The 24,212-nt window shown below is 39.2% G+C and overlaps 2 protein-coding genes across 10 annotated transcripts in view; both read left to right on the top strand.

Moving 5' to 3' along the window:
* Positions 1-13,449, top strand: part of pld1a (phospholipase D1a) — a 36,271-nt gene extending 22,822 nt beyond the window's left edge. For both annotated transcript variants that reach the window (XM_032546589.1, XM_032546588.1), the window contains exons 12-26: positions 232-313; positions 1,611-1,721; positions 1,889-2,074; positions 2,786-3,011; positions 3,225-3,353; positions 3,564-3,682; positions 4,060-4,173; positions 5,322-5,432; positions 5,926-6,014; positions 6,173-6,286; positions 6,436-6,485; positions 6,581-6,715; positions 8,786-8,939; positions 9,999-10,116; positions 11,021-13,449. In XM_032546589.1, the coding sequence (XP_032402480.1) occupies positions 232-313; positions 1,611-1,721; positions 1,889-2,074; positions 2,786-3,011; positions 3,225-3,353; positions 3,564-3,682; positions 4,060-4,173; positions 5,322-5,432; positions 5,926-6,014; positions 6,173-6,286; positions 6,436-6,485; positions 6,581-6,715; positions 8,786-8,939; positions 9,999-10,116; positions 11,021-11,245 (1,963 nt within the window). In that variant the 3' untranslated portion in view covers positions 11,246-13,449. The remainder of the gene's footprint in view (positions 1-231; positions 314-1,610; positions 1,722-1,888; positions 2,075-2,785; positions 3,012-3,224; positions 3,354-3,563; positions 3,683-4,059; positions 4,174-5,321; positions 5,433-5,925; positions 6,015-6,172; positions 6,287-6,435; positions 6,486-6,580; positions 6,716-8,785; positions 8,940-9,998; positions 10,117-11,020) is intronic.
* A 4,967-nt stretch (positions 13,450-18,416) lies between these two features.
* tnika (TRAF2 and NCK interacting kinase a) overlaps positions 18,417-24,212 on the top strand; it is a 64,701-nt gene continuing 58,905 nt past the window's right edge. For 7 of the 8 annotated variants that reach the window (XM_032546576.1, XM_032546578.1, XM_032546580.1 and 4 more), the window contains exon 1: positions 18,417-18,817. In XM_032546576.1, coding sequence (XP_032402467.1) covers positions 18,761-18,817 — 57 coding nt within the window. In that variant the 5' untranslated portion in view covers positions 18,417-18,760. The remainder of the gene's footprint in view (positions 18,818-24,212) is intronic. The other variant, XM_032546584.1, reaches the window with a different exon arrangement.

The raw sequence follows: 24,212 nt of genomic DNA on the forward strand, positions 1-24,212 counted from the left end.
CTTTACCAATGAGGTGTAACATGAGCTGCGGACACAAGCGCAGGATGCCAATGTGATTGGCTCATAAGACTGCATCATGTCATGTCTGTTATACTGTACTCAGCAAAATATTGGTCAATCAGATCGAGGTTACGATTTCTACTACGATTGTATACACGAAATGATATTTACTCAGCTGTTTGTCATTCTTTGTGTCTTTCTGTTTGTTTGTTTGTTTGTTTTTTTCATCAGGTTGAGTCCGGAGATCTTCCTGAAGAGACCTGTTGTAGAAGGAAACAGATGGAGGCTGGACTGCATCCTCAAACGCAAAGCAGTAAGCAGGCATTACATGGACAATAATTACAGTGAAATGACTCCCTTACAGTACAAAGAGTTGATTGACTTTTTAGGTTAAATACTGATTTCTGTGGAATCTGTGTTCATAAATAAAACATATCATGCAAATGAATATAATTTTCCCTGAGCTAAAAGACAGTTTTCACATTTTCTTACTCATATGTGTGACTGGTACTATTGATAGAAAAAAGTAAAGATGCATTTTTTGTACAATTATTAAAATTTTTGAATTTTAATTTCAGCCACCCTGGATCAATACTTTGTAGAGCCACGTTTTACTGCAGATTCATCCTCACAAAATACTCAAACCCAGCCAGATATCACAAAAGGTGTCTGTTAACATTAATAACATTAATTTTCCAGTTTTGCAATTAACTTTCTATTATATTCATGTCGGAATATGACTAAATCATTCTAACCCATGAATATTCTCCGATCCAAACTCTACTTCCCAGTTTTAAGCTTTTTGCCCCATAAGCGCCCTATTTTTATTTCCATCCATCCTCACACCATCTCTTATTTTCTTTTTCTGTCCCCAAGGAAGAAAACTATCTCCACCTCATGGCCTTGCTACCACCATGTTCAGTCATAGGGATTGCATGTTTGGGGTTGCATGCCTGTTCAATTTCTGACACTCAAAGCAATTTGTCAGTTGGCAAAAAAAGTCACTTTTTTATTTTTTTATTTACATTCACATTTTTTACATGTTTATTGTACCCTCTACATGGCTTGTGGCAAATTGCTAAAAAGACTCCTAATGCCAACCCATGTCCTTATTGGGCGCTTCTCAGTTTAATGGGTTTCTTGCCTGGTCTGTCAGTTTAGGTGTTTACATATTGGTAAGTGGTGTTTCCAATTTTAGAGCTCAGGTTATTATTTTATAACTTAATACTGCATTAAGCTTCTCCATAGCCTTATCACTGATCTCTCTGCTCTGTTCCTCAATCTTCATGATGCTCTTTAATTATCATTGTCAAACAAAACCTCTCAGGGCTTAACAGAACAGCTAACTTTATCCTGAGATTATACTATACAAAGTTGACACTTTAATGAAAAAAATAAATAAATCTTTTTGTTCTTCCACCTCACATTTGTGTTGGTCCAACAACTCAAATGTCCATAAAATCCCATTTACATATATTGGAGTTTGTGGTTGTAGTGGGACAAAATGTGGAAAGTATCAAGAAGCATAAATGCTTATACAAGATATTCTATATATTCTTGACATTTGAATGAATACACGTGTAAGAACCCCATCTTTTTTGCATTCGCAGCAACAGGGAGTAAGGATCTTTGTGATGCTGTACAAGGAGGTGGAGCTCGCCCTGGGCATCAACTCGGGCTACAGCAAAAGGACGCTCATGCACCTGCACCCCAACATCAAGGTTAGTGGCCGGTGGTCATCTATTTTGTTGATTAGCAAAAATATTTTCAAGCTGATCACATGAAGAAATCTAATGCGGCGTAAACTAAAATCATACACATTGTTTTTGATGCCCAGTTGTCTCAATCTAGAAGAGCGACAAGTATCATACGTCTGTTTGTGTCCTAGGTTATGCGGCATCCAGACCACGTCTCTTCGTCCGTGTACCTGTGGGCCCATCATGAGAAGATTGTGGTTATTGACCAATCGGTGGCTTTTGTGGGCGGCATCGACTTGGCTTATGGACGATGGGATGACAAAGAGCATCGGCTGACAGATGTGGGCAGCGTGACACGCTCTGTGGCTCTTGAGCAGGTCTGCCTATTAAATATCCGATGCGTTGTTTTGACTTGCATGCTACGAATATTCTTCTTTTGTTTCAGATAGAGGTTGAAAATGTTAAAAGACATTTAAGATAATGATATCTGTTTTTGAACAGACAGGCAATGTGAAGTGCAGACTAATGCTTCAGTATATTACTCAAGAAAAAATAAAATGCACAGTGAAGTAAAATACTTCTAAATGTTCCTTGTTTCCAAAATGTCACACAAGTAAATACAAAATGTAACTAGTCACTACCCACGTCTGTCCATGCGACAAACATTAGCAGGAAAAAAAGAGTGGTTTGCTAACTTTAACCATTAGCCAAACAGGCTTCCCCATTCTTCTGAGCAGTTGGTCACACAGTCTCTCTTCTGCAGCAAAAGGGCAATTTATATAGCAGAAACTTTTTACTATTTTTTTTATTGAAAGCTTCCAGGTTTTTCCAGATAAAGTGAGGTGATCAGGAAAACTAAATCTTTATTGTTGCAGACTTGCCAAAACACACGAGGATTTTAGCTTAATCCAGCATTTAGATTTCTGGCTGCATGGTGCTGTGGTGCCTACCACGGCTGTATTTTTCAGTACAACTATGAAAACCGTAATGCTCACTCACGAAGAACGTAATCTCTAAACAGTTTTATCTAGGGAATGTCAAACAGTCAGACATTTGATTTTTAATCTTCATTTTGTACTTGTTTGCAGGCCAGCTCCACCAGCGCCAGCACCAGCCCTCCCTCCAATAAGGGTGCGTCTGCCGTTCATGACGTCCCGCAGAGCAATGGGCGAGGGACGCCGCCTCCTGACTCCGCCGAGTTGCCCAAGCTGAAGGGCGTTGGCCGCAGCAGGATGGTCCGATTCAGCCTGTACAGACAGCTGCAAAAGCACACCCTGCAGCATGTGGACAGCGTCAGCAGCGTGGACAGTGCAGGTGTGAAAATCAACACTCTTGTTTTGCTTTTGCCTTGAGACAATGATGTACTAATTCCACATCTCGCATGCTGTGTGAGATAATGAAAGGTGCATGCGGTAAAAGTTGCGCTTCTGTTTGTTTTCGATGAAGGTGTTGGGAATGTGTAAATCAGCACTTTTTACTGATGTAGTGTTTTTTTTTGTTTTTTTTTTTACATGTGCATGTTTGTAGAAAGTGGTTCTGTCAAAAGCCTGAAAACCGGTGTTGGAGAGTTACAGGGAAACACCCGCTTCTGGCACGGAAAAGACTACTGCAACTTTGTTTACAAGGACTGGATCCAACTGGAGAAACCTTTTGATGGTCTGGTACACAAATACACACATTTCTATACCTGAGCTGTTTTCATTATTATTAGTTTAGATAGAAGTTCCAATATTTGTACCAGTACATTGCGATAAAGTAACAGCAGTTAAAGCGTTCCATAAAGTGCACTTATCTTAAAGAGATTTGACATTATGTTTTTTTAATTGATTTTTTTTCCCCTCTCCCCATGTTTTCCACGCTGGACAGACTTTATCGACAGGTACACCACTCCCAGAATGCCTTGGCATGACATCGCCTCGGTGGTCCATGGGAGAGGCGCCCGGGATGTGGCCAGGCACTTTATCCAGCGGTGGAACTTTACCAAAGTATAATGATTTCCATATGCTACACCTTAAAATAAACAAACACGAAGAATGAGGGAAATACTATAAATAAAGATCAATCTAAAATAGGTTTCAACTTTGTGGTTGTTTTCTTTTTTTTTTTAACTTATTTGGGCTTTTAGTAAGAGAGGGTGGTTATGGCTTAGGAATAGAAAAATGCAGGAAAAAACTTTGCTAATTCGGAAATGTTTTACTGGAACAGTGTGGAAAAAATGCCCTCATCTAAGTGCTCATAATGTCTGTGGCTTTTGATTTTTGTTTTCCTTCTATTTTCTGGCCTTAACTTGTCCACCTTTAATTCCTTATGTTAAATTTACTCTATTTTTTTGCTTAATTTCTCCTACCTTTTCCTCCTGCAGATCATGAAGCCAAAGTACCGCTCTCTGTCTTACCCTTTCCTCCTGCCAAAGTCTCACTCCTCTGCTGACGAGCTCAAGTACCAAGTTCCTGGGTGTGTTAACGCTAAAGTACAGGTGAGGGAACGTGACCTGGCGCTAATTTAAAAGAAACGGAATGTATTTTGAAATGTATTGAGACATGTTTCTACCGGTACGGTGGAGGATTCAAAGAGGACATGCGAGATAAACTCCCACTACCAAACATTTGCCCACCTCTTCAATGGCTGCTGGAAGCAGATAGCAGAGAGAAGTATCCCTGTGTTCCAAGAAAGTTACATAATGCAACAAGTGCTTCAATTCTGTTCAAGAAGTTTAAGCTGGAAAAAAAACAAAAATTAATAGGATATGTATAAAGATCACATCATAAAATCTGTTAACTCTTGCTAAAACTGTGTGTTTTTAAAGTCCAAACAGTTTATGTAAAAAGATTGTTGCATTCATCCTTTTCACTTGTTCATATACTGTATCTATATTATATATATATATATATATATTTTACCATATCATTCATCTATGCCTAGGCTTCACGGTTTAGTCAATTTGCAGGATTTTATTACTACAGGTTTCTATTATAGGTAAGACCATCTAAGCTCCAGTCAGGCTCTGACAAACATAGCGACTCTAATAGACACAACTGTCAGCAAACACTTGCATCACCACAAATGCGATTTTATCAGTGCAGTGATTGTGCAAAGCAAAACAGCAGTGAATGGAATAATCTCCACCTAATCAGTCTGTGGTCAACTAAGTCAAACTTATGAGGGTTTGACTGCACTGCAATAAAAAGTTGCTTCGAGCTAACTTTATCACTTTGGAAGGGAATTAAAAATACTGAAAAATAATTTGTTCTTCATTTGGCTCAGACACTGAGATAAAAAGAAAAAGCAGATGCTGCAGCTAGTTATCATAGGTAACATCTGGGTGTAAGAATTTTTAAGTAACATTCACTAACATAAGCCGATGCATTATATTGGGAAACTTTAGATTCACAAATAACACCCACAGTCTCCTCGATGGCTTCAAAGCCATGTTGTGTCATGAGAATTATTTTCTATTTGGCATATTATAACCACATTAGCTGTGTAACCGATCAAGTTAGCGTACTATGCAGTACAAGAAGCTCAGCACACAACCATTCACTTTGAAATTACTCCAGGTTGCATCTTCTTTTATGAAAGGTACTTTTTAAATAACTTTCTTTATTGTTTTTTTTTGTGTGCAAGGTGTTGCGATCATCAACAGATTGGTCAGCAGGCATTAAATATCATGAGGAGTCCATTCATAATGCCTACATCCAGGTCATCGCCAAGAGCAAGCACTACATCTACATAGAGGTAATGCCTCACCAAGGCTGTTAAAAGAGTTTTGTATTGACATTTTGTTTTTATCTGACTAAAAGGATTAGCCCAAATTAGGGAATGAAAAAGAAGGAATTTTTGTGAGTCACTTCTGTTGCATCACAGATCAAATCTCGCTTGCGAACGCCTTTTTGTGTGGGTCTTGCATGTTCTCTCTTTGCTTGTGTGGGTTTTTGTCCGACTATTCTCTCTTCCTACCACAAAAACTTGCATTTTAGCAGGCAGACCAGGCACACTGTTTCCTCGACATGTCAAAATCTAAAACTTTAAAGTTTTAGATTTTTGTGTATTTAAAAGTGTATTTTAAAATACACTTTTAAAACTGTATTTGTATCTTACGAAACCGGGCGAAAGGTGGGGTACATCCTGGACAGGTCGCCAGTCTGTTGCAGGCACAGTGCAATAATTTATGGAATTAAGTTGAAATAATACACATCTTATCATTTTGTTTTTAATTTTTCTGCCACAGAATCAGTTTTTCATCAGCTGTGCAGACAACAGAACGGTCTACAACAAGATCGGAGACGCCATCATTGAAAGGATCATCAGGGCACACAAGTACTTCCCTTTCCTGTTGTGCAGCAAGTTGAAGCAATGCTAAAAAGAGGGATTTTATCTTGCAAATATCTCTTTTTCACATTCTGCGTTTGTAGTTCTGCTTACCGTGCATCCAATAAATGGTCGCTGTTTAAATCAAATGATTGCTTGCTTTTCAGGGAGGGTAAGAAGTACCGCGTGTACGTGGTCACTCCTCTGCTTCCTGGCTTCGAGGGCGACATCACTACAGGTGGAGGGAATGCAATCCAGGCTGTGATGCACTTTAACTACAGGTATATAACCAAACATCTTAAGGGAATTAATGGAGATACTTAAAATAAAATGAGGAAGGAAAATGAAAAAGCAGACACGACGTAACATCACATTCATGGTCTATTTCTGAATGTACTTGAGCAATGTTGTTTATTTTGTCTTTACTTAGAACAATGATAAGAGGAGAATACTCCATCATCTCCCAGTTAAAGAGGGAGAGTAAGTGAAGTACTACTACAATATCTTGATATATTAAGTGGAAAAGTAAGAAGTGCCTGTTTTCTAATCTCATCTCTCCCTTTTCTGTTTCCCAGTGGACGACCAGTGGATGAAGTACATCTCCTTCGCCGGACTGCGGACTCACGCCGAGCTGGAGGGGCGCCTCGTCACGGAGCTCATCTACGTCCACAGCAAGATGCTCATCGCTGACGACAACACGGTCATCATTGGTTAGTCTGTCTCCAGTTTTGCCTTCTGTCGCTCTTCCTTCCTGTGCTGTTCTCATCAGCTGCTATTTGAAGACATCAACTTTTTTTTCGCGTTGCCACTAAGGAGGTGTGAGAAAGCTCAATCTCTGGCTCCATTTACCCGTCTTTCACCATGTGCACAGCAAGCTAATGTGCAAAGCAATATGCGGGAAAATGTGATCAAAGTTGCACAGCTCTAGTATGCCATCTGCTGGTGAAGAAAGAACATGACATCACGAGAGAAAAAGAACGTGTCTACATGTTGAGGCAACTTCACAACTTCTAAAATAAGTCATTTTTATTTGCCTTGAGGTCAACTGTCAAGTATTTATAAAGTTTATTGTAGTTGCTTTCCCTCACTTTCCAATGCTACCTAGGATCTCAGTAAATTTAGAATACCATTAAATTTCATTTAATTTAGATTTTCAAAATTAAGTAAAGGGCATAAATAAGCATTTATTTATTTATTTATTTTACAATCAAAGCAGAATTAAAGAAACCGTCAAGATAAAACGTCTCTTAACGTAGATTTTTTTAATTACCCTGCTTTGGTTTCAGCTGGAAGAAACCATGTTAACCGACTCCTGATTTAAATGTAAAAAACTATAACAAGACGTTTGCGCACAAGTCCAAGTTTTTAAGTCTTTCCTTCCTTGAGTTTACTCTTAGCTGCTTGAATAGAATTTAAAATGACAGCAGTTCTTAATTAATTTAACAATAGTAATGCACAGCACGTTATGGCTGGGACTTTCTTTAACTCATATGTGGTCATTTCTTGTACTGTTTTTACTTTACAGTTCTGTTTGTGCTTGTCTAAAAATATGCCTAGTCATTTTAATATTTTAAGTTCAGAAAATTGCGAAAAATAAATGAATAAAAAGTGAGCACAAGGCAGATGAGGACACAGCGTGAAGTTGCCAGTGAAGGATGAAACGGTGTACAGAACACAAAGGACACCCTGTAAAGTCTGCATATGAGCACCGTCATTCCATGTTTTCCTCTCATTTGAGATGTAGCTGTCAAAATGTTGTTTATAGGGAACAGTCTGTCACACCACTCAAGCTCTTTAAGTCATTTTGCAGATAGTTTTCCCAAACAACCTCTTAGACATGAATCATACTTTCAACTAATGCTACACATGTTGGATGGAAGGAGTGTAACACACCTGAGACCCCATTTTTTATCATTCTCTGAGTCAAATTAGCTTCATTTGACTCAGACACAATAAAACAACTTCCTGTCGCAGCAGATAATTGCATTGGTGCAATTTTTATTTGGGGAAAAAAAAAGATTTTACTTAAACAAGAAAATTTGTGTTCAAGAAAGGCATCAGAGGCACTTGTCTTGGTGGTCTGGTGTAGATTTACTGTTAAAGTCATCCGTTGTAGGCATGGCATAAACAGTGTTGTCATTTCCCTCAGGTTTGGCTGTTTTTTTTTTTTTTATAATCCAGGGACACATTAGAGGGAAAAGCCTCTTCACCAGCTTCTTCAGCTGTTTTTATTCCACAGAGTTTGAAAATGTTTCATGCGAAACTGCTCAACAGCATGAGTGCCAAGAGAAACCTGCTTCTCTCTTGACGAGTACCTGTCAGACAGGTATTTGTTTTTTTAAGAAAACTACTGTGACGGATTGACAGAAGGTGTTATAGCTCGTTACATAGTGTAAGGAATTTCATGTTCCATTTTGAGTTGTCTCAAAAGTCTTTTTCTTTCAGAGAAGTGTTTTCTTTTCTGCTTTAATAAATGCGCTATGAGCTATTTAAGCTTTATACGTGCAAGATCTTTAAGTTTTAATCCGTTTAAAGACCCCAAATCTGATATTTTGATACAGATATATATGTATATTAATGTAGGAGGTTTCTGTGCCTCCACCAGCAGTACTTCTTTAATGAAATTATTAAGTCATATATCTCTGTGAGTGCAACCATGAATATCAAATCCAAAATCTATTTCTCAATGACCACATTAAGATGGCCCCTGAAGCCTTTTATAAACATAATTGAATACATCAAATTGAGTTATTTTAAGCCTTTCTTGTTCTTTTCCGTAGGTTCTGCAAACATCAATGACCGAAGCATGCTGGGAAAACGCGACAGTGAGGTGGCAGTGATTGTTGAGGACTCTGAAAAAGTGGCCTCGGTGATGGATGGGCAGGAGTATCAAGCTGGACCCTTCGCACTCGAGCTGCGCCTCGAATGTTTCAGGTGCTCGTTGAAAATAGATGCCTGTGTTAGAAAGAAAATTGTCGTGTCATTTACGTTTTATGTTCTTACAATCAGAGAGAAATTTAGAGAATTTCCTTGTGGAATTCGAGAAGCAGTCTCTGTTCAAAAGAGGGGAAGGATTTAAAAATCGAAATAACTACAAAACTTTGACTAAGAATAATAAAGAAAAGCTAAATTAACGATTTACGAAATGTTCTGTGCCTGTTCTTGTGTCTTACACGCATATGAAGAAAAATATCATTTAGTGGGAAAACCTTAGGCAGTAAAGTATTTAGATGACTAATTTATCGACCTCAAAATATCCTTTCTGTTGCATCATTCCCTCCCACGGAAATAAAAGAAAAAGAGGCGTGTCCCAACTTGCCTGCTATTTCAAAGAATTTCTGTGAAAATTATACAACTGTAAAGAGGGAAGAAGGGAATGAAGGAGGAGTTTAAGAATGTTCTGCATAATTCTGCTCGAGGACTTAGAAGATCACCTTAATCTGTCTCTGAAAAGACCAGCACGAAAACATTTTTTATTCAGCTTTTTCTTTTTTTTTCTCTTCTCTCTATTTAATGCGTTGAATTATTTTTAGCAGTTTTTCCAGAGTGCTGTTGGAATATAAAAGCTGCCAGGCGAGTATGGTAGCTAACGTTTATCACTAATTACTGATATTTGCGCACCTGATTTGCTTTAACTCTCCCCAAATTATAAAAACATAATAGAGGCGCTGAACAGAACAGAACGTTGATGTTTTATGGTGCTTGTGCAGATGCAGGAGGTTGTTTAGCTAATAATTATAGTCTTTTTAAACACTTCAAAAATCAATCTTGTGTATAATCTGTGTGGTCGACAGTTGCCAATGTGCGCACGGCGTCCGTAATTTATGTTTTTGTGAATATCAACAGGGTTGTTATTGCGACCACCAAGCCGAATGACTAGTAAATTATATATACTGTATATATATACAGTATATATATATATATATATATATGAAAAAAAAACATTTCCTTGCCTTTCTTTATGTGTGTTTACTGTTATCTCCTCCTGAGCAGGACAATCCTGGGAGGCCACACGGACACGAGCATCGACCTTTCCGACCCCATCAGCGACCGTTTCTACAAGGAGGTGTGGATGACCACGGCTGGCCGGAATGCTACCATCTATGAGAAGGTAGAGCAAAGATATCCTGCTTCATGTAATGAAAAACGTTTTTTAAGATGTATGAGAATTTAGTCATCTGTTCATCAAACATACAATTTATGTGGCTACTTTTTATATTCTTGCAGCCTCTGTGACTGCGAGTCTGAGTTATAAAAAAACTTAATTTTCGCGCACACCTTCGGAGACAGTTGTACATTTTCTATATTATGTAACGACACGCTGTGCCTTGCAAAGTGTCCATGCTTTGACTCTCTTTTCACATTTCATCATGTTACGACAACAAACTTTTCTGCATTGTTAGGTTTTATTGGTGAGCCCAACAAGTAGCATATAAAAGGACAAAGACATATATCTCTTCAGAGATGATATATGACTCACTTTTATTTTTTTGAGTTTGGTTTACCTGTCACACATCATTTATAGAGCATAATTGTGAAATAGATGCTTTTATTCTGCAAGTAAAATTCTAGGAGTAATAGAGTAAAGGAGGCTGAATAGAAAAGCCTGCCACTGTTTTTTGGTTTTTATTTGCAAAAACTGTCATAAGCCATTTATCATTTTCCTTCCATTTACAGTCACACGCTACTTTGTCTCAACTAAAATAAAAATATACATCAAAGTTTGAGGTTGTAAACATGAAAAAATTAATAACGATCAAGCTGGATCAATAGTTTTAGTGAGGTGTTTAGTTAAGTCCATGTGGAGAACTTGAAAGCTTCATCTATTTGATAAAAAAACCATAAAATAAAAATTTCGCAAACTTTAAAGTTCTGGTTTTTACCTTCGATAGGTGTTTAGAAACAAATCTCTATCATTTTTCACATTCGGATAAAGTTCTGGACTTGGTGAAAAGAGCCCCAAGAACCAGAGCGACGAGGCTGTGAGACTAATTTGTCTTCTCGTTTTGTTGCAGGTCTTCCGCTGCCTTCCCTCGTCCCTGGTGAGGAACATGTCCGAGCTGGAGCAGTTCCAGTCCAAGCCAGGGTTGGCTCAGACCGAGAACGCTCGAGCTCAGGAGGAGCTGCGCAAAATCCGGGGCTTTTTGGTCCAGTTTCCCCTGGATTTCTTGTCCGAGCATAACCTGATGCCCTCGGTTGGGACGAAAGAAGCCATGGTCCCAACCGAGATCTGGACATAAGAGATGACGACCAATACTGGACCTGCACCATAGTATTTTTGCTTTTTCCTAAGCCAGACACGAGAGTCAGATTTCCAGGTGTCTTTTAGCTTCATTTGACCGCCAGGAACCTGGAACCTCTCAAACCTGTGGATACCTGAAAACACTAACCTATGTAAATGGACTGCAAGTCAGCTGAACCTTGTGGATGTGCAGTATGAAGAACAAATGGACTGTAGTTATAACAGGATCATTTCAAAGTGAGGGAAATTGTTGGCAGTTTGAGATGCTGGGACTTTGAACTGCTCACAGCAAATATTTCACAGGGTCCATCATGAAAACAGTTTGGTGACGCTAACGAGACGTTCACCTCTCTCTTGATAACAATGCACGTAATTCACTGAGTTTGTGAGATGTTAGTGCTATAATTGCTGTTTTTGATGTCAAGGCTGAGCAGTTGCGCACCTTTTTGACCTGACTTCCTAAAGTTTTGAGGCATGGAGTTTTTAAATTGGAAATCCAGAAAATGCTTCCTGTTCCCCCTCTGCCTCGACGTCGATGAAGGGTTTGCTTTCTAACAAATCATGTTGGGTGTGCGCGTCTGCCGCTGCTGCATCTACAGATCACAAAGCTGTTCTAAACCGAGAGACTTCTCAGAGACGTCTGTCGGGACAGATTTGTATCCAGGGTTACGTATCTTTGTTTTATTTTATTTTATTTTATTCAACTCAGAAATTCGGAATAATAAAATCAAAGATCGGATGTATCAGACAATCATCCTGCACATTTAAAAAAAAATCATTTTTCCTTTTGTCCAGCTGGTGGTGCTAGCTTCTTAAAATACAGATTGCATCCCCGACAGCTGGGATATTTTATTAGGTTGTTTCGCTGTTTGTCTTGGTCTAGATTAAAGTTCATATCTGTTTAAAATGCACATTTTAGGCAGTTTTAGCTGAAACCAAACCATCATGTAAAATTTCAGAATTCCAAATAGCATGTACATGACCGGATGGAAACCGGCTTCTCCAGATCGTGCAGCTTGATTCATGACTCGCTCGTTTCATCGAAGTGCATGCAGGCAAAACTTATGTATCCGCCGTTGAAATATACCCGCCTTGATTGATCACTATCTTCCCCCGAATGTGAAAACCAGAGCGCAGCTTCCTGAGGTGAGCTGCGCCTTATACTAAATGTAGGAACTATTTGAGTGAAGATTCTCGGAGGAGCGGGAGAAATGAGAGATTGACAGAGTTGTCAGTTGAAACAAACAAGCAAAAAAAACAACCTAGATGACCCATTTTATTTGGGACTGCGTATCTTAATGTTGTTTTTGTCACACCCAGCTTTTGAGTCATCCAGCTTGGCCTGAAAGCAGCAGGGAGAGAAAACATCTTATGGACTCTTGTGAATAAACACTTAAATGGGACCAGGAGGTGTTATTTTAGGAGAATCTGCTTAGAAATGTATGTTTTTGAGTTTCTGTATTTGTCAGTGCATTATTTATGAATTGTAAAGCATTTAACACTTTATTTTTAATGAATATATCAAGATATTGTAGTTATCTTAACGGTTGTTTATTTGTAACTTAACTGTACTGTCATGCAGCTGTCTAACTCCTTGTTCTCCGTCTGTACAATCTGAAGTCGTTCTAATTTTTGTGTTTTAATTTAACATTACAGATACATTAAAGTCTTGCTTCTTTCGACCCGCAAAACGTAAACATCGTAACGTCACAATCTATGTGCTCAGCATAGACTTTTATTGTGATTATGTTCACAATAAAAATGTCATTTATACTCCTGACTGGAGCATTTTAATGTTTGATCTGGTTTATGGTTTTTATCAGATGTTTGAAGAGTTTATTGGAAACTCCACAGAACTGCTGTAGGGTTTCATTAAAGAGTTCGAAAGAGATGATGAATAAGGAGATTAGCAGTTCCCCAAAGGAAAAACACTTTTTGTTTTAATTTAATTAAATTTTTTTCTACCTGTGCAAAGTTGTTATGCTTACAGCGGTAAGCAGGAATCCAAAAGCCAACACGTTATTAATGAACCAGTGAGTGATTGTAGGGTGGGGTGGTCTTCTGTTTAATTCCAGGTGAAATCCTGACACATGCCTACCGAAGGGACGACTTCGTTTGAGCTCAGCTTTCTTCTCCGGAGAAGAAGTGTTGCTTCTGTTGTTCTGGAACACTGAAAAAAAAAATAAAAATCTGTCTAAGAGATTCTGCTGCCGATGTGTTATTCAGTTATTTCAACTGAATTCCTGGTGATTCTCAAGTCAGGACCGGAATCAGAACAAAGCCTGCATGCACTCGGGTGATGTTAGATCTTTACCTATTGTTCGTGGTAAACTTGTCGATCATTTTTTAGATGATGTTCTGACATTACAGTTGAAACTAAAGGAAGTTATAGTAAAGCATTACTCAAGAGAGACACTGAAGTCAGAGGTATGCTAGCCCTCAACACCCTACTGCTGGTCTCAAAGCCCTTGTTCATCAAAGCTCACATAGCCTACATTACATGTGTCAAACTCAAGGCCCGCGGGCCACATGTGGCCCGCTACGTCATTTTATGTGGCCCTCTCCCCCCCACCACCGTTTTACATCCCCATTGATTGACTTCAAATAAGTTTTGAGCACGAATAGACTACAAACTACATCTCCCATAATGCCTTCCGATTCTTACCAGCCAACATTACGGCTTCTCGCCACTAGAGTGCAGCAGAGACACCTCAAGCTGATAATTAATTTTCCCAGCGAATAAAACTGAAACGTCGACAAGCTAACAAGCTAAAGAGCGAAGTCCCGTGATGTTTCAATCCAGGACTTTTACCGTCTCCTGCCCCCTGATTTGATGCCACAGCTGTTTTGTCCATGTTTGGAAGCACCTATCTGTGCGAACAGATGTTTTCAAAAATGAATTTAAACAAGACCAAGACCAGATCGCGCATTACTGACGAAAACCTACACGCCGTTTTGCGGATTTCCTCAGCACAAGAACTAAAACCAGACATCGACGAACTGACCAGGGGAAAACATTGGTAAGCACGAACAAACTAAATTTAAATAGAATGAATGTAAAACCAAAACTCAATATACTGGAATATGCATATAGTTTATTGATTTTGCTTGTTTTGTGTTTATTTACAGAACACAACACAATGAGGATGTGTGTGAGTTGGTGACAGGGTGAAGAGGATCAGCTTTGTGTTCAACGTCACCTCATTGTTTTGTTCTTATGTGAAATACATGTTCGTTGTGTAATAAATAGCGAAAACGTTTTGTGAATGAAGTTGAGAGTTAATATCAAAACTTGTTTTTATTCTTTGTCTGCTTATCTTTAAAGCAGACAAAGATTAATTTTCCCAGCGAATAAAACTGAAACATCGACAAGCTAACAAGCTAAAGAGCGAAGTTTAGCTGAGCAGTTTAAAAATACTGAGCATATTTTTAAACTGCTCAGTTTAAAAATATTGTAATTTTTAAACTGAGCAGTAATTTTACATCCATGCAAACTCAAATGTAATATTTAAAACTTGAATACATAAAATCAGTTATTTAACAATATGAGGTGTTGTTTAATTTATTTTTAACATTGTATTTTCATACATTTATGCTAGGGTTGACCAAGTCTAGTTTTCCAGACCTATAACTCTGCAACTTTAGATGCGTTCCTTCTCTAACACACCTGGATCATTGACTCATTCATAGGCCTCTACAGAACTGAGTTGCTGCTAATGAGGGAAGTCAACTTTTTGTCTGGGGTATGTTTTAGCAGGGACGCATCTAAAAGTTGCAGTCTGGAGGACTGCACTTGGGCATTCCTGATTTATACCCTCAATGTGGCCCATTGAGGGTGGCCAATATGCTGAAGTGGCCCTCGGTGAAATTGAGTTTGACACCCCTGGCCTAAATCATCATCAGATTCCGTTCTGTCCTATTCCGAAGCTGTAACCATGGCAGCAGCATAGTATAACATACACGGTTCCACTCGCTACATTTTCCTCGACCTCCATTTATTTTTCAAGTTCTACTGAGCTTATCATATGAACTACAATGCTCCTAAATGGCATTATATGACATTGAGAAGGATTGTTGGGATAATGTGCTGAAGGGGGCGTGTCTGAACGGGTAGGAGCTTTTTTTTTTTTTTTTACCCCTCCAGGGGGTCTTTTGTGGGCTCTAGTGTCCCTTCTACAAAAGTAGGCTGACAGGAATGGGGAAGGAGAGGAGGGAAGACATGCGGCAAATGTCGCCGGGTCCGGGAGTCGAACCCGCGACGGCCTCGTCGAGGACTCAAGGCCTCCAAATATGGGTCGCGCCAACCCCTACGCCACCACGGCACGCCCGGGTAGGAGCTTCTTAAAGAGACAGAGGCCAATTTCAAGGTGTCTGATATGGCTGTGAAGCGACGTAAAATTTCTCCTAAGTTGTTTTTGGGACAGCATTTTCACAACAACTGAAGGTGACCTAATTATTGTGCTATGAAATGGCACAATGTGTCTGAAAAGTACATTGTGCCCCGCCCTTTAAGAGGTCATGCTTACCTCACATTTAAAATGTACTTAAAGCTTTCGGTGCATAGGAAAATAAAAATGATTGGAATAATGTGTCACAACAGCCACCCATCAGTGAAAATCTTTTTTGAATTATTGGGGGGGGGAAAAAATATCTGTTTTGTTACTGAACATTTCATCGCACACTGAAACTGGCACGACAGGCTCTTTTTCCTTTCTAAGAAATAGGAAACAGAATTTCTACAAAACTTATTTCCATCTCATGAAATAAAAAAAATTCTAGAAATTTTTGGTTTTATCATCTTAACTTTCTACCTTTGAAGAACAAAATGAGACATCGGTCAAAAGCTGGAAAAGGAAATGTGATTAAAGAGAAGTCAAGCAGGAACGGAAAAATGTTTGAAGGTGGTTTCCACTCCAGAAAATTAAATTAAGCTTCCTTCTCTCTGAGGATGATAATGATCAATTCTTAAAATTGCAAATTTAACTGTTGACTTGTTTTCCTTTCCGGGTTGTTGTCAGTTGCTGGTTTTGATGTGATGAAGTGCTTAATGATGTAGGACTTATAAGTGTTGATGATTTTTATTAGCCACAACCAGCACCTAAATTTAAATAATGGTAGATTGTGGCTCATGATCTTCCTGCTGTTGATTTCTTTCTTAAAATATCTTTCAGAAATGAATTAAAGCTCTAGAAGAATTATTTCAAGTGCATCTTTATCTTGAATAAATGCCAGGTTAAGTATGCAAGGAGGCAAGGTTCTCTAAATAAACACAGTTCTGGGATAAAATATTTGACTCCATACACATTTCTTCAGCTTTTGCTCTTAAGCCACGCATAAATGTTTCACATCATCAAGCAAACTATGAAAAAGTAATCGCCTCCTTGTTAAATTATAAAATAACTGTAATTTCCCACACTGGCCACCGGAGGCCCAGTGACAGCCAAAGGTGTGGAATCAAGAAATCACTGAAATGGAAACTGTTCCACAACATTAAGTAGGCCACAGGATTTTTAAAAAAGCAACATGTAGATCCATGTTCTAAAGAAATTCAAGAAAGGTGATAAAATCCATTACTTACAATGGAAAGGATTACAAAGTCATTCCTAAGGCTTTGAGACTCCAGTGAACTACAGGGAGTGTCACTTATACCCAAACAAAGAACACCAAAGTGGCCAGAGACCAATATAATTTATCTAAGAACACGGTGAAGACTTATCTAAGAAGTCACAAAGGTACCAAAAAGAACTCATTAAAACATAAACCCTTTCAGTTGTTTTTGTTTCCAGAGGCCATTCCAAATATTAAAAGAGCACAAATGGAAATGGAAAAGTGTGAGTTTTAAGAAAACATGTTTTAACCAGTTTAGCAGCCTGTCAAGTGTTCCAGTTAGGCTTATCACAGAGGACATGCGTTCCACGTCCATTCACCAGGCGAACTTTGGAAACGCTGCATTAAGAATACTTCAGATTCTTTCAGGTGGAAAACATCTCACAGAAGTTGCCATTTGATTCAAATCTGAAACACTTTAACCAGCTGCTGATTTAAAGGCGGTTAAAGCCAGCTTTAGTTAAGGACCACAGGATCTTATTTCTAACTAAATGTAGCAACATTGTAAATGTAAGGTTAGTTTGTAGCCTCAGACAATTGTAAGATGTATTTTAAACACTGAAGAAAAATAAGCTAGAAAAATCTAACTATTTGTTATCTTGGATCAGTTCATTACAGGGAGTTTCATTCTAGTCAAATGTTTGTTGACAATAAACAAAGATAAAGTAATGGTAACAGGATCCACAAAATCTAAATTCCCAGTGGGTCATTTGATGTGATCCTTAGAAAAAACATTGCAACACTTATTAACTTTTTTGAGGGTAGCACTTTCATTAACAAATTGTTAATTTAACAACAAAATTATTTTTAATTTCACAGAATCTAGGACAATTCAGTGACTTTAACACAAAAGCTGATTTCTACCCACCTACTCATTGTACTTGGCTAAATTGCCAGCATTTTCAAAGGGCGACCTACTTTTTGTTCTTGTTGCCAACTATAGACATTTTTTTCCCTCATCAACAACATAGAAAACATTCAACCTAAAGTATTAGTAAAATGTATGTCCTTTTGTTAAAAAAGGGAATTGTGTGAGGATTTGGATTGATACTTCATCTTTGTTTCATTACAAAGCAGGCTAGAAAGAAATGACAATAATATTGTTTTTGCTTTTTAATACAAAACATTAAACTAAATCAGTACAGATTGGTGTATTTTAGATTGTTTAATCAGAAGGTTGGAAATCTTTTTTTTTTTTTTTTTTGAGGAATTCAACCCTTACGGAGTTTCATTCATTTCTATTTTACTGAATTAATATATGGTTTTTTGGTTAAATCCTAGCAGTAACTTCCCCTAGCGAGAGTATTTTTGACCCTTATGGCTTTCCATACTGCCCGGACGCTATTCATGTTAGAGCCGCCACTGGAGACAACGCGACACATTAATCACGAATTAAAAGAAAAAAAAAAGAGGAAATGTTTTTAGATAGAAAGCTTGGAGGATTGGGGGCAAAACCCCCCACAAGTTTGAGAGCGCTTCCAGTTTGAGCAAAACCAAACCCCGCCCGGTGACAGGCGTGGTTTCCCGAGGAGGCAGTGCGCTCTCCTCCCGTCTACCCTTGCATACCGCCTGGCTGTCACAGCAGCAGCAGCAGCAGCGCCAACAGAAGCCATCCATCCTCCGCAGCGCTTCACCTTTCCCAGTGTACCTCCTTATATCCCGGCAGACATGGAGCTGTTCTCGCCCTCCGCATTCCGCGCCTTTGCGCTTTAGCCGTGCGCTCCCGTACCAAAGCACGGCTGGGCAGAGCGAGAGGCACCAGTGATATTCTCTTGGTCCAGCACGAGAGATCACCGTAGAGAGGAGGGGAGCCCAGAGAGGAGGACCACACGCTCGGTCGTGACAGCAGAGGCCGTTCTCGGATATTTGGCAAACTAAGAGTGGCTTCTTTTTGTTGTTCTCCATCATGGCGTGTGACTCTCCAGCTCAGAGCCAGTTTGAAATCGACCTGTCAGCTTTGAAGGTGAGACGACATCCGCAAAATTCTCTTTTGGAAACATCTGAGGAATAGCTCTTTCATTTCTTGCACCTGACCGTGCAGCCTCAATGATAACAGCCGGTAGTAGAGTAGAGCAGAGGACTGCTTGAGGCGGATGTGTGTGTGTGTTGGGGGGAGGGAGGTTGGAGGCATTGCTTTGCCACAAACCTCACATATTAAAGATGACTTTTATAAATAGAATTGACAGACATGACACCTGGTTTAACGTCTCGTCTTTACACAACAAACATGATGTTTGATTGAGCATGTAGCTGTGATTTTTGCTGACCTGGATTTTGTTCATTATAGGTCCACCATTCTAAATGTTTTAGATAAATATAAACTATTTCTGCCGCTCCCTGCTGATTCTCCTGAAGTTTTTTATTTCTTCCTTATTTTGTAAAAATGCATCTAGTTTTGCCCCAGTTCCTTTTTTTTTAAATGTAGTTTTTTTTTTTTTTTTTTTTTAGTAGATTAACGCTTGTGAGGGTGCTCCTCCAGCCTACCTGTGGTTACTGTAACCTCTTAGTGAAAGCTGTGCATTTGTGTGATGTAAAAGGATTCCGTTTTTGGAGTGTTTTTTTTTGCACTTATCTAATGTGTCTGTGTCAATAGCAGAAGAACAAGGAGGCTGTAAATAGGATCTCTGAGAAACAAAACCACATCTCTACTGCCTTCTCTCACAGAGCAGTTGCAGAGTCTGCATGCAGTAACCTGATTTCCTATGCGCTCGATTGTGCCTGTATGGCCATTTTTATGCCATTATTGGAAATACTGTAAGTACCTGCCTCCTCATGTGTCTTTATTATTTCAGAAGAGCGTATAAGTTCTTGCACCTGCACTCTGTTGTTCCCCTTTTCTAGCAGTTTTGCTCCTATTTACTTCAGTTAGCCTTGGCTGGGCTTGATGTTAGTAGCTTTCCCAATCTGTCTATCAGCCGCTTCACCTCTCTTCCCGAGCCGGTCAACAAAAAGAAAAATGTTTACAAGAGAGGTGTATCATGTGTTTGAATAAAGAAAAAAGTGGCTAGCGTCGTTGAAAAGGCACCAAGTGTTCACTTAGAAGGATAGGGGACATGAGAGATGAAGATGAATGAGGAAGAATGGGGGAAGTGTCCACACACTGGGACTCACTGCATGCATGTCTCGTTCTTTTGCAGGGGTGTCAAACTCCAGTCCTCAAGGGCCACTGCCCTGCAGTTTTTAGATGTGCCACGGGTACAAAACACTGGAATGAAATGGCTTAATTAAATAGCTGGAGATAGGCACCAGCAGTCCTCCTGACCCCATTAGAGACAAGGGTGTAAGAAAATGGAAGGATGGATGGATGGACCTCCTCCTTGTGTAGATCAGTTCTCCAGAGCCTTGCTAATGACCTAATTGTTCTATTCAGGTGTGGTGCAGCAGAGGCGCATCTAAAAGTTGCAGGGCAGTGGCCCTCCAGGACTGGAGTTTGACACCTGTGTTTTAAAGGCATAATGCTAGACTGGCTCACTTGGTAGTCCTGGGGCCAGCTCCAAGGACACATGCACAAATTGCAACATTGAGATGATCATTTTACAAGATATTCAAAACTACAAATTGTCCATGAGAATTCATTGGGGAATGTATTGTCTTCTTCTAGGCGTGCTTTGCATGCTTCTGCATGACAAGTGAGTGCAAAGCTCTGTATGAGAAACGGAGTGTGTCTTAAGTGTTCCCTCTGTGACAATGTTTATTTATGTGGTTGTTAAAACAATCAAATATATCAAGACCTGAGTTATAAAGGCAACCAAATTGGATTATTTTGCTAATCAAGTCCTGGATAAAAAAATAGTACAGTATATTAATTTTAAGTTGAGTTTTTAGAACTTGAAAGCTCTCCAGATGGCAGTCATTGACTCCCTCCACAAGTGGGGTATCCAACGAAAGTCCAGTGCCTAAATAAGATGGCATTTCACAATTCATGAAAGGTTGAGTGGAAGGAAAAAGTGTGGAAGACATGCGGCACAAGCAGCAGGGAGTTGAAACGAATAATCCAAAGTCTTGCTTTCTAAACAAAGAATATTTGAGGAATTTTTTTTTTATTTTAGGTTTGCTTTGCATTATAGATGATCAGATTAAAACAAAAGAGAAATCTGTAGTGACTCAAGATTAAAAACTTTTATTGAAAAACGGTTTTAATTTAAATAACTGTGTAATGTGTAAAATACTGTAAATTGCTGTGCTCTCTTTAGTGTTTCTTTGGTCAATATTTCAAAGCTAACTTATTACTTAAATCAGTCTATATAAACAAAACGACAATGCTGAAAAATAAATTCAGGAAATCGTAACAACACTAAACTATCTTGTTATTGTGTCTGCGTCGACTTTATGACACATTCTTTGGTCAAAGTGTGAAACTTCGCCACCAATAGCTTGTGGTAGCTAATTAGTGGGTGAAAACATTACGTTTATTTTAAGGAACTAACTTGTTCTCTAGTAAGGCTAAAATCAACACTGCAACCCATTGACGTTACAACATGATATATAGGTGATATACAACATAATTCCCTCATCTTAGTGTTTCTTCTCTCAGACTTTGGAAGAAATTCAATCAAGTCTGATCAGTCCACTGTTTCTTTGTCAAAGTGGCTACCTGTAAAAACTAAAGAAGCCCCCTTCTTTGCTTAACACAGTTTTAGGTAGTAATTTTACACATATTGCTACATAACTTTCCATTCCATCATTTGGGTTAAAGGAAGAACCCACAATTTTTTGTGTTGTGCTTATTTTTTTAACTGGCATTTGCTAGTTGTGCGGAAATGTTTCTTATGTGAACAAATCTTAGGTCAACAAGAAAAGGTAGGATGAGTAATTTTGAGGCATTTCGGATAACAACTCGACATGCCAGAACATGTCCAGGATCTGAGCAGATGACAATACAGACACAGACCAAGACGAGTGCAGAGTCAACCGCTGCGCTGACTAGACAGGAAGTAGGTCAGCTGTGTCTGACGCAGAAAGGGTGGGGGTGTTCTGGATTTGTGATTGTTACTCTGGTTATGGTGCTGATGGTGGAGCGGGTCTGCTCCACCATCACTCACAGAAACGCCCAGGAAGACTCAGAGACAGAACCTGGTAGATAGAAGTGGTTTTTCATGTTTTGCATCCTCTGCACTTTTTTCTTTTGTCCATGAGCTTTGTCAGCTTTCTATCTCTCTCTCTTTCTCTCCCTCTGTCTCTTCAACGTTTGCTGCTGTCTCACATAAAACCCCAGCAGCACCTGTTATAGATTCAGCGGGTTTCGCTTGAGCGGGAAAGGCCAGGTTCTTACCAGTCGTGGCATGACTCACAATGACAACCAAAAGACACAAAGTCGAGAGGTGTCGTTTTTAAAAAAAAATCATTACTATTATTATTATTATTATTATTATTATTATTATTTGTTTATGTTTTTTTTATAGACAGTAGTTTTTATTTATTAGGACACAAGTGTGGTTAGGTCAGAGGTGTCCAAAGCAGTGGCTCATCCAGTCAGCTGACGGGAGCAACAGATGGTACACCAGCAGGAAGTTCACAACACACACACACACACACGCACACCCCAACACGTGCACAGAAACTAGCGGTGGAGTAATCTGCTGTGCAGGGATTCAGGTGAGAGATCTGAGATGAAAGCAAAAGCAGGTTAGGATGAGGGATGAGTGAGATAGCAGACCCTATACGTTTTTCACAAAAGTCAATTGCCTTTCTTAAGTTACTGGTTACGTGACTTTTAAAAGCAATTAGTTACAAATATATATATTTTTTGAAGTTGGAAGCCGCATAGGATATGTGTTTGTCTAGCAGATAGTATTATGATACACACAGAGGTTTGTGGTTGTAGTGTGAGAAAACTGTAAAAGGTTAGATGCGTGGAGACTTTTGAAAGGCACTTTCAATTCATTTCAATCAATTCAAGTTTATTTTGTTTGTACACGTTTCAGCAGCAAGGCAATTTAAAGTGCTTTACATCTTAAAAGTGTGAAACGAGCAATAAACATCACATTTTGTCAAACATTACCATAAAAATTATCAATGCACATCAAATATGTTGACCAGTGTCCTATTTTCTACTAATCAAAGGCAACCCTAAACATGTTTAGTTTAGAGACACTAGTGTTTTATCTGTTTTGCTGTCTTTTGGAAGTTTGTTGCAGATTTGTGGTGCATAGAAGTTGAATGCCGCTTCTCCATGTTTGGTTCTGGTTCTAGACCCGAGTGGTCTGGAAGGTTTATGCAACAACAACAACAGATCTTTAATGTATTTTGGAAAATGATGTTGAGGAAAGGACGGCTGCATAAAGAAATGATGCTGTGAGTAGATAAAAAAAGATTAAGAGCAGAGTTAGAAAATGATAGAGTCTAGTCTCAGGCTAAAGGTGTTGATGTGACCAGTGACTAAAGTAGTGCAAGGCAAAGATCCCTCTTCAGAGCCTCTCTCTTCCCTCTCTTTGTTGCCCAGTAAAGCCACATTCCTCGGCCCCTGACCACAGACGCCATAGTAACAGGGCCACAGCAGTGCCCAAGGCTTACACAGATCTTATTCATGAATAGTCTATATACTGTATGGCAGTTTGTCGCTGAGAAATGCCCCTCTCCCTTCCCATCCTCCCTCCCACGGTGCCTGCCTGCTTGTAGCTGACCTATTTTTTTCTTTTTCTTTCTCTCTCAAGTCTGGGATGGAGTTGCATTGTGTCCTCTGCAAGTATAAAATGTTTTAAATGTGTTGTTGGAGATGTTTTATTTGTGCATGGAAAGTATAATTTCTGCTTTAAAAAAAAAAAAACATCAACAAACAGCCGCGCGTTGTGATTTAAAATGAATTCAAGCAGTCACTAACCAACAACATGCTTCAAAGGCCAGTATAATAAAGAGCGTTGTTAAATAACACTGTGCAGTGGTGAATCGCACAAAATGATGCATGGAAACGGCAGAAGGAGAGAGTCAAAGATTAGGAAGAAAAGATGAAGGATGAGAGGGATGAATGGATGGCAGAGGGAGAAAGGTGTGAGATGACAAGTTGGCTGCGATGGATGGCAAGATATGAACAGCCTATGGGTTGTGTAGGAAAAACACGACAACAAAATAAAACCCCAAACAATTCTGGATCGTGAGTTGTCCTCGGCCTGCTGTAAATCTGTGCTCAAGAGCTGACTCCTGGTAATGTAAAGTACATGTCTGGGTAAGGAGCAAAGGGAATTAGGCTACAAGTACATCTTCTTGTCAAGTGGAAGTGGTTTTATATGAGGCATACCCGCCCCCAGCACGACTCCTATCATCCTCTTAGGGTCTCTAATTCAATCCACCCCAATTTCTGAAATGTGTTTTTTCTATAGACATGAACTGTACTCCTCTGCAACTCTAAAGTAGAAACACAT

This window comes from Xiphophorus hellerii, chromosome 19 (genome assembly GCF_003331165.1).
Source record: "Xiphophorus hellerii strain 12219 chromosome 19, Xiphophorus_hellerii-4.1, whole genome shotgun sequence".
Classification (NCBI taxonomy): domain Eukaryota; kingdom Metazoa; phylum Chordata; class Actinopteri; order Cyprinodontiformes; family Poeciliidae; genus Xiphophorus; species Xiphophorus hellerii.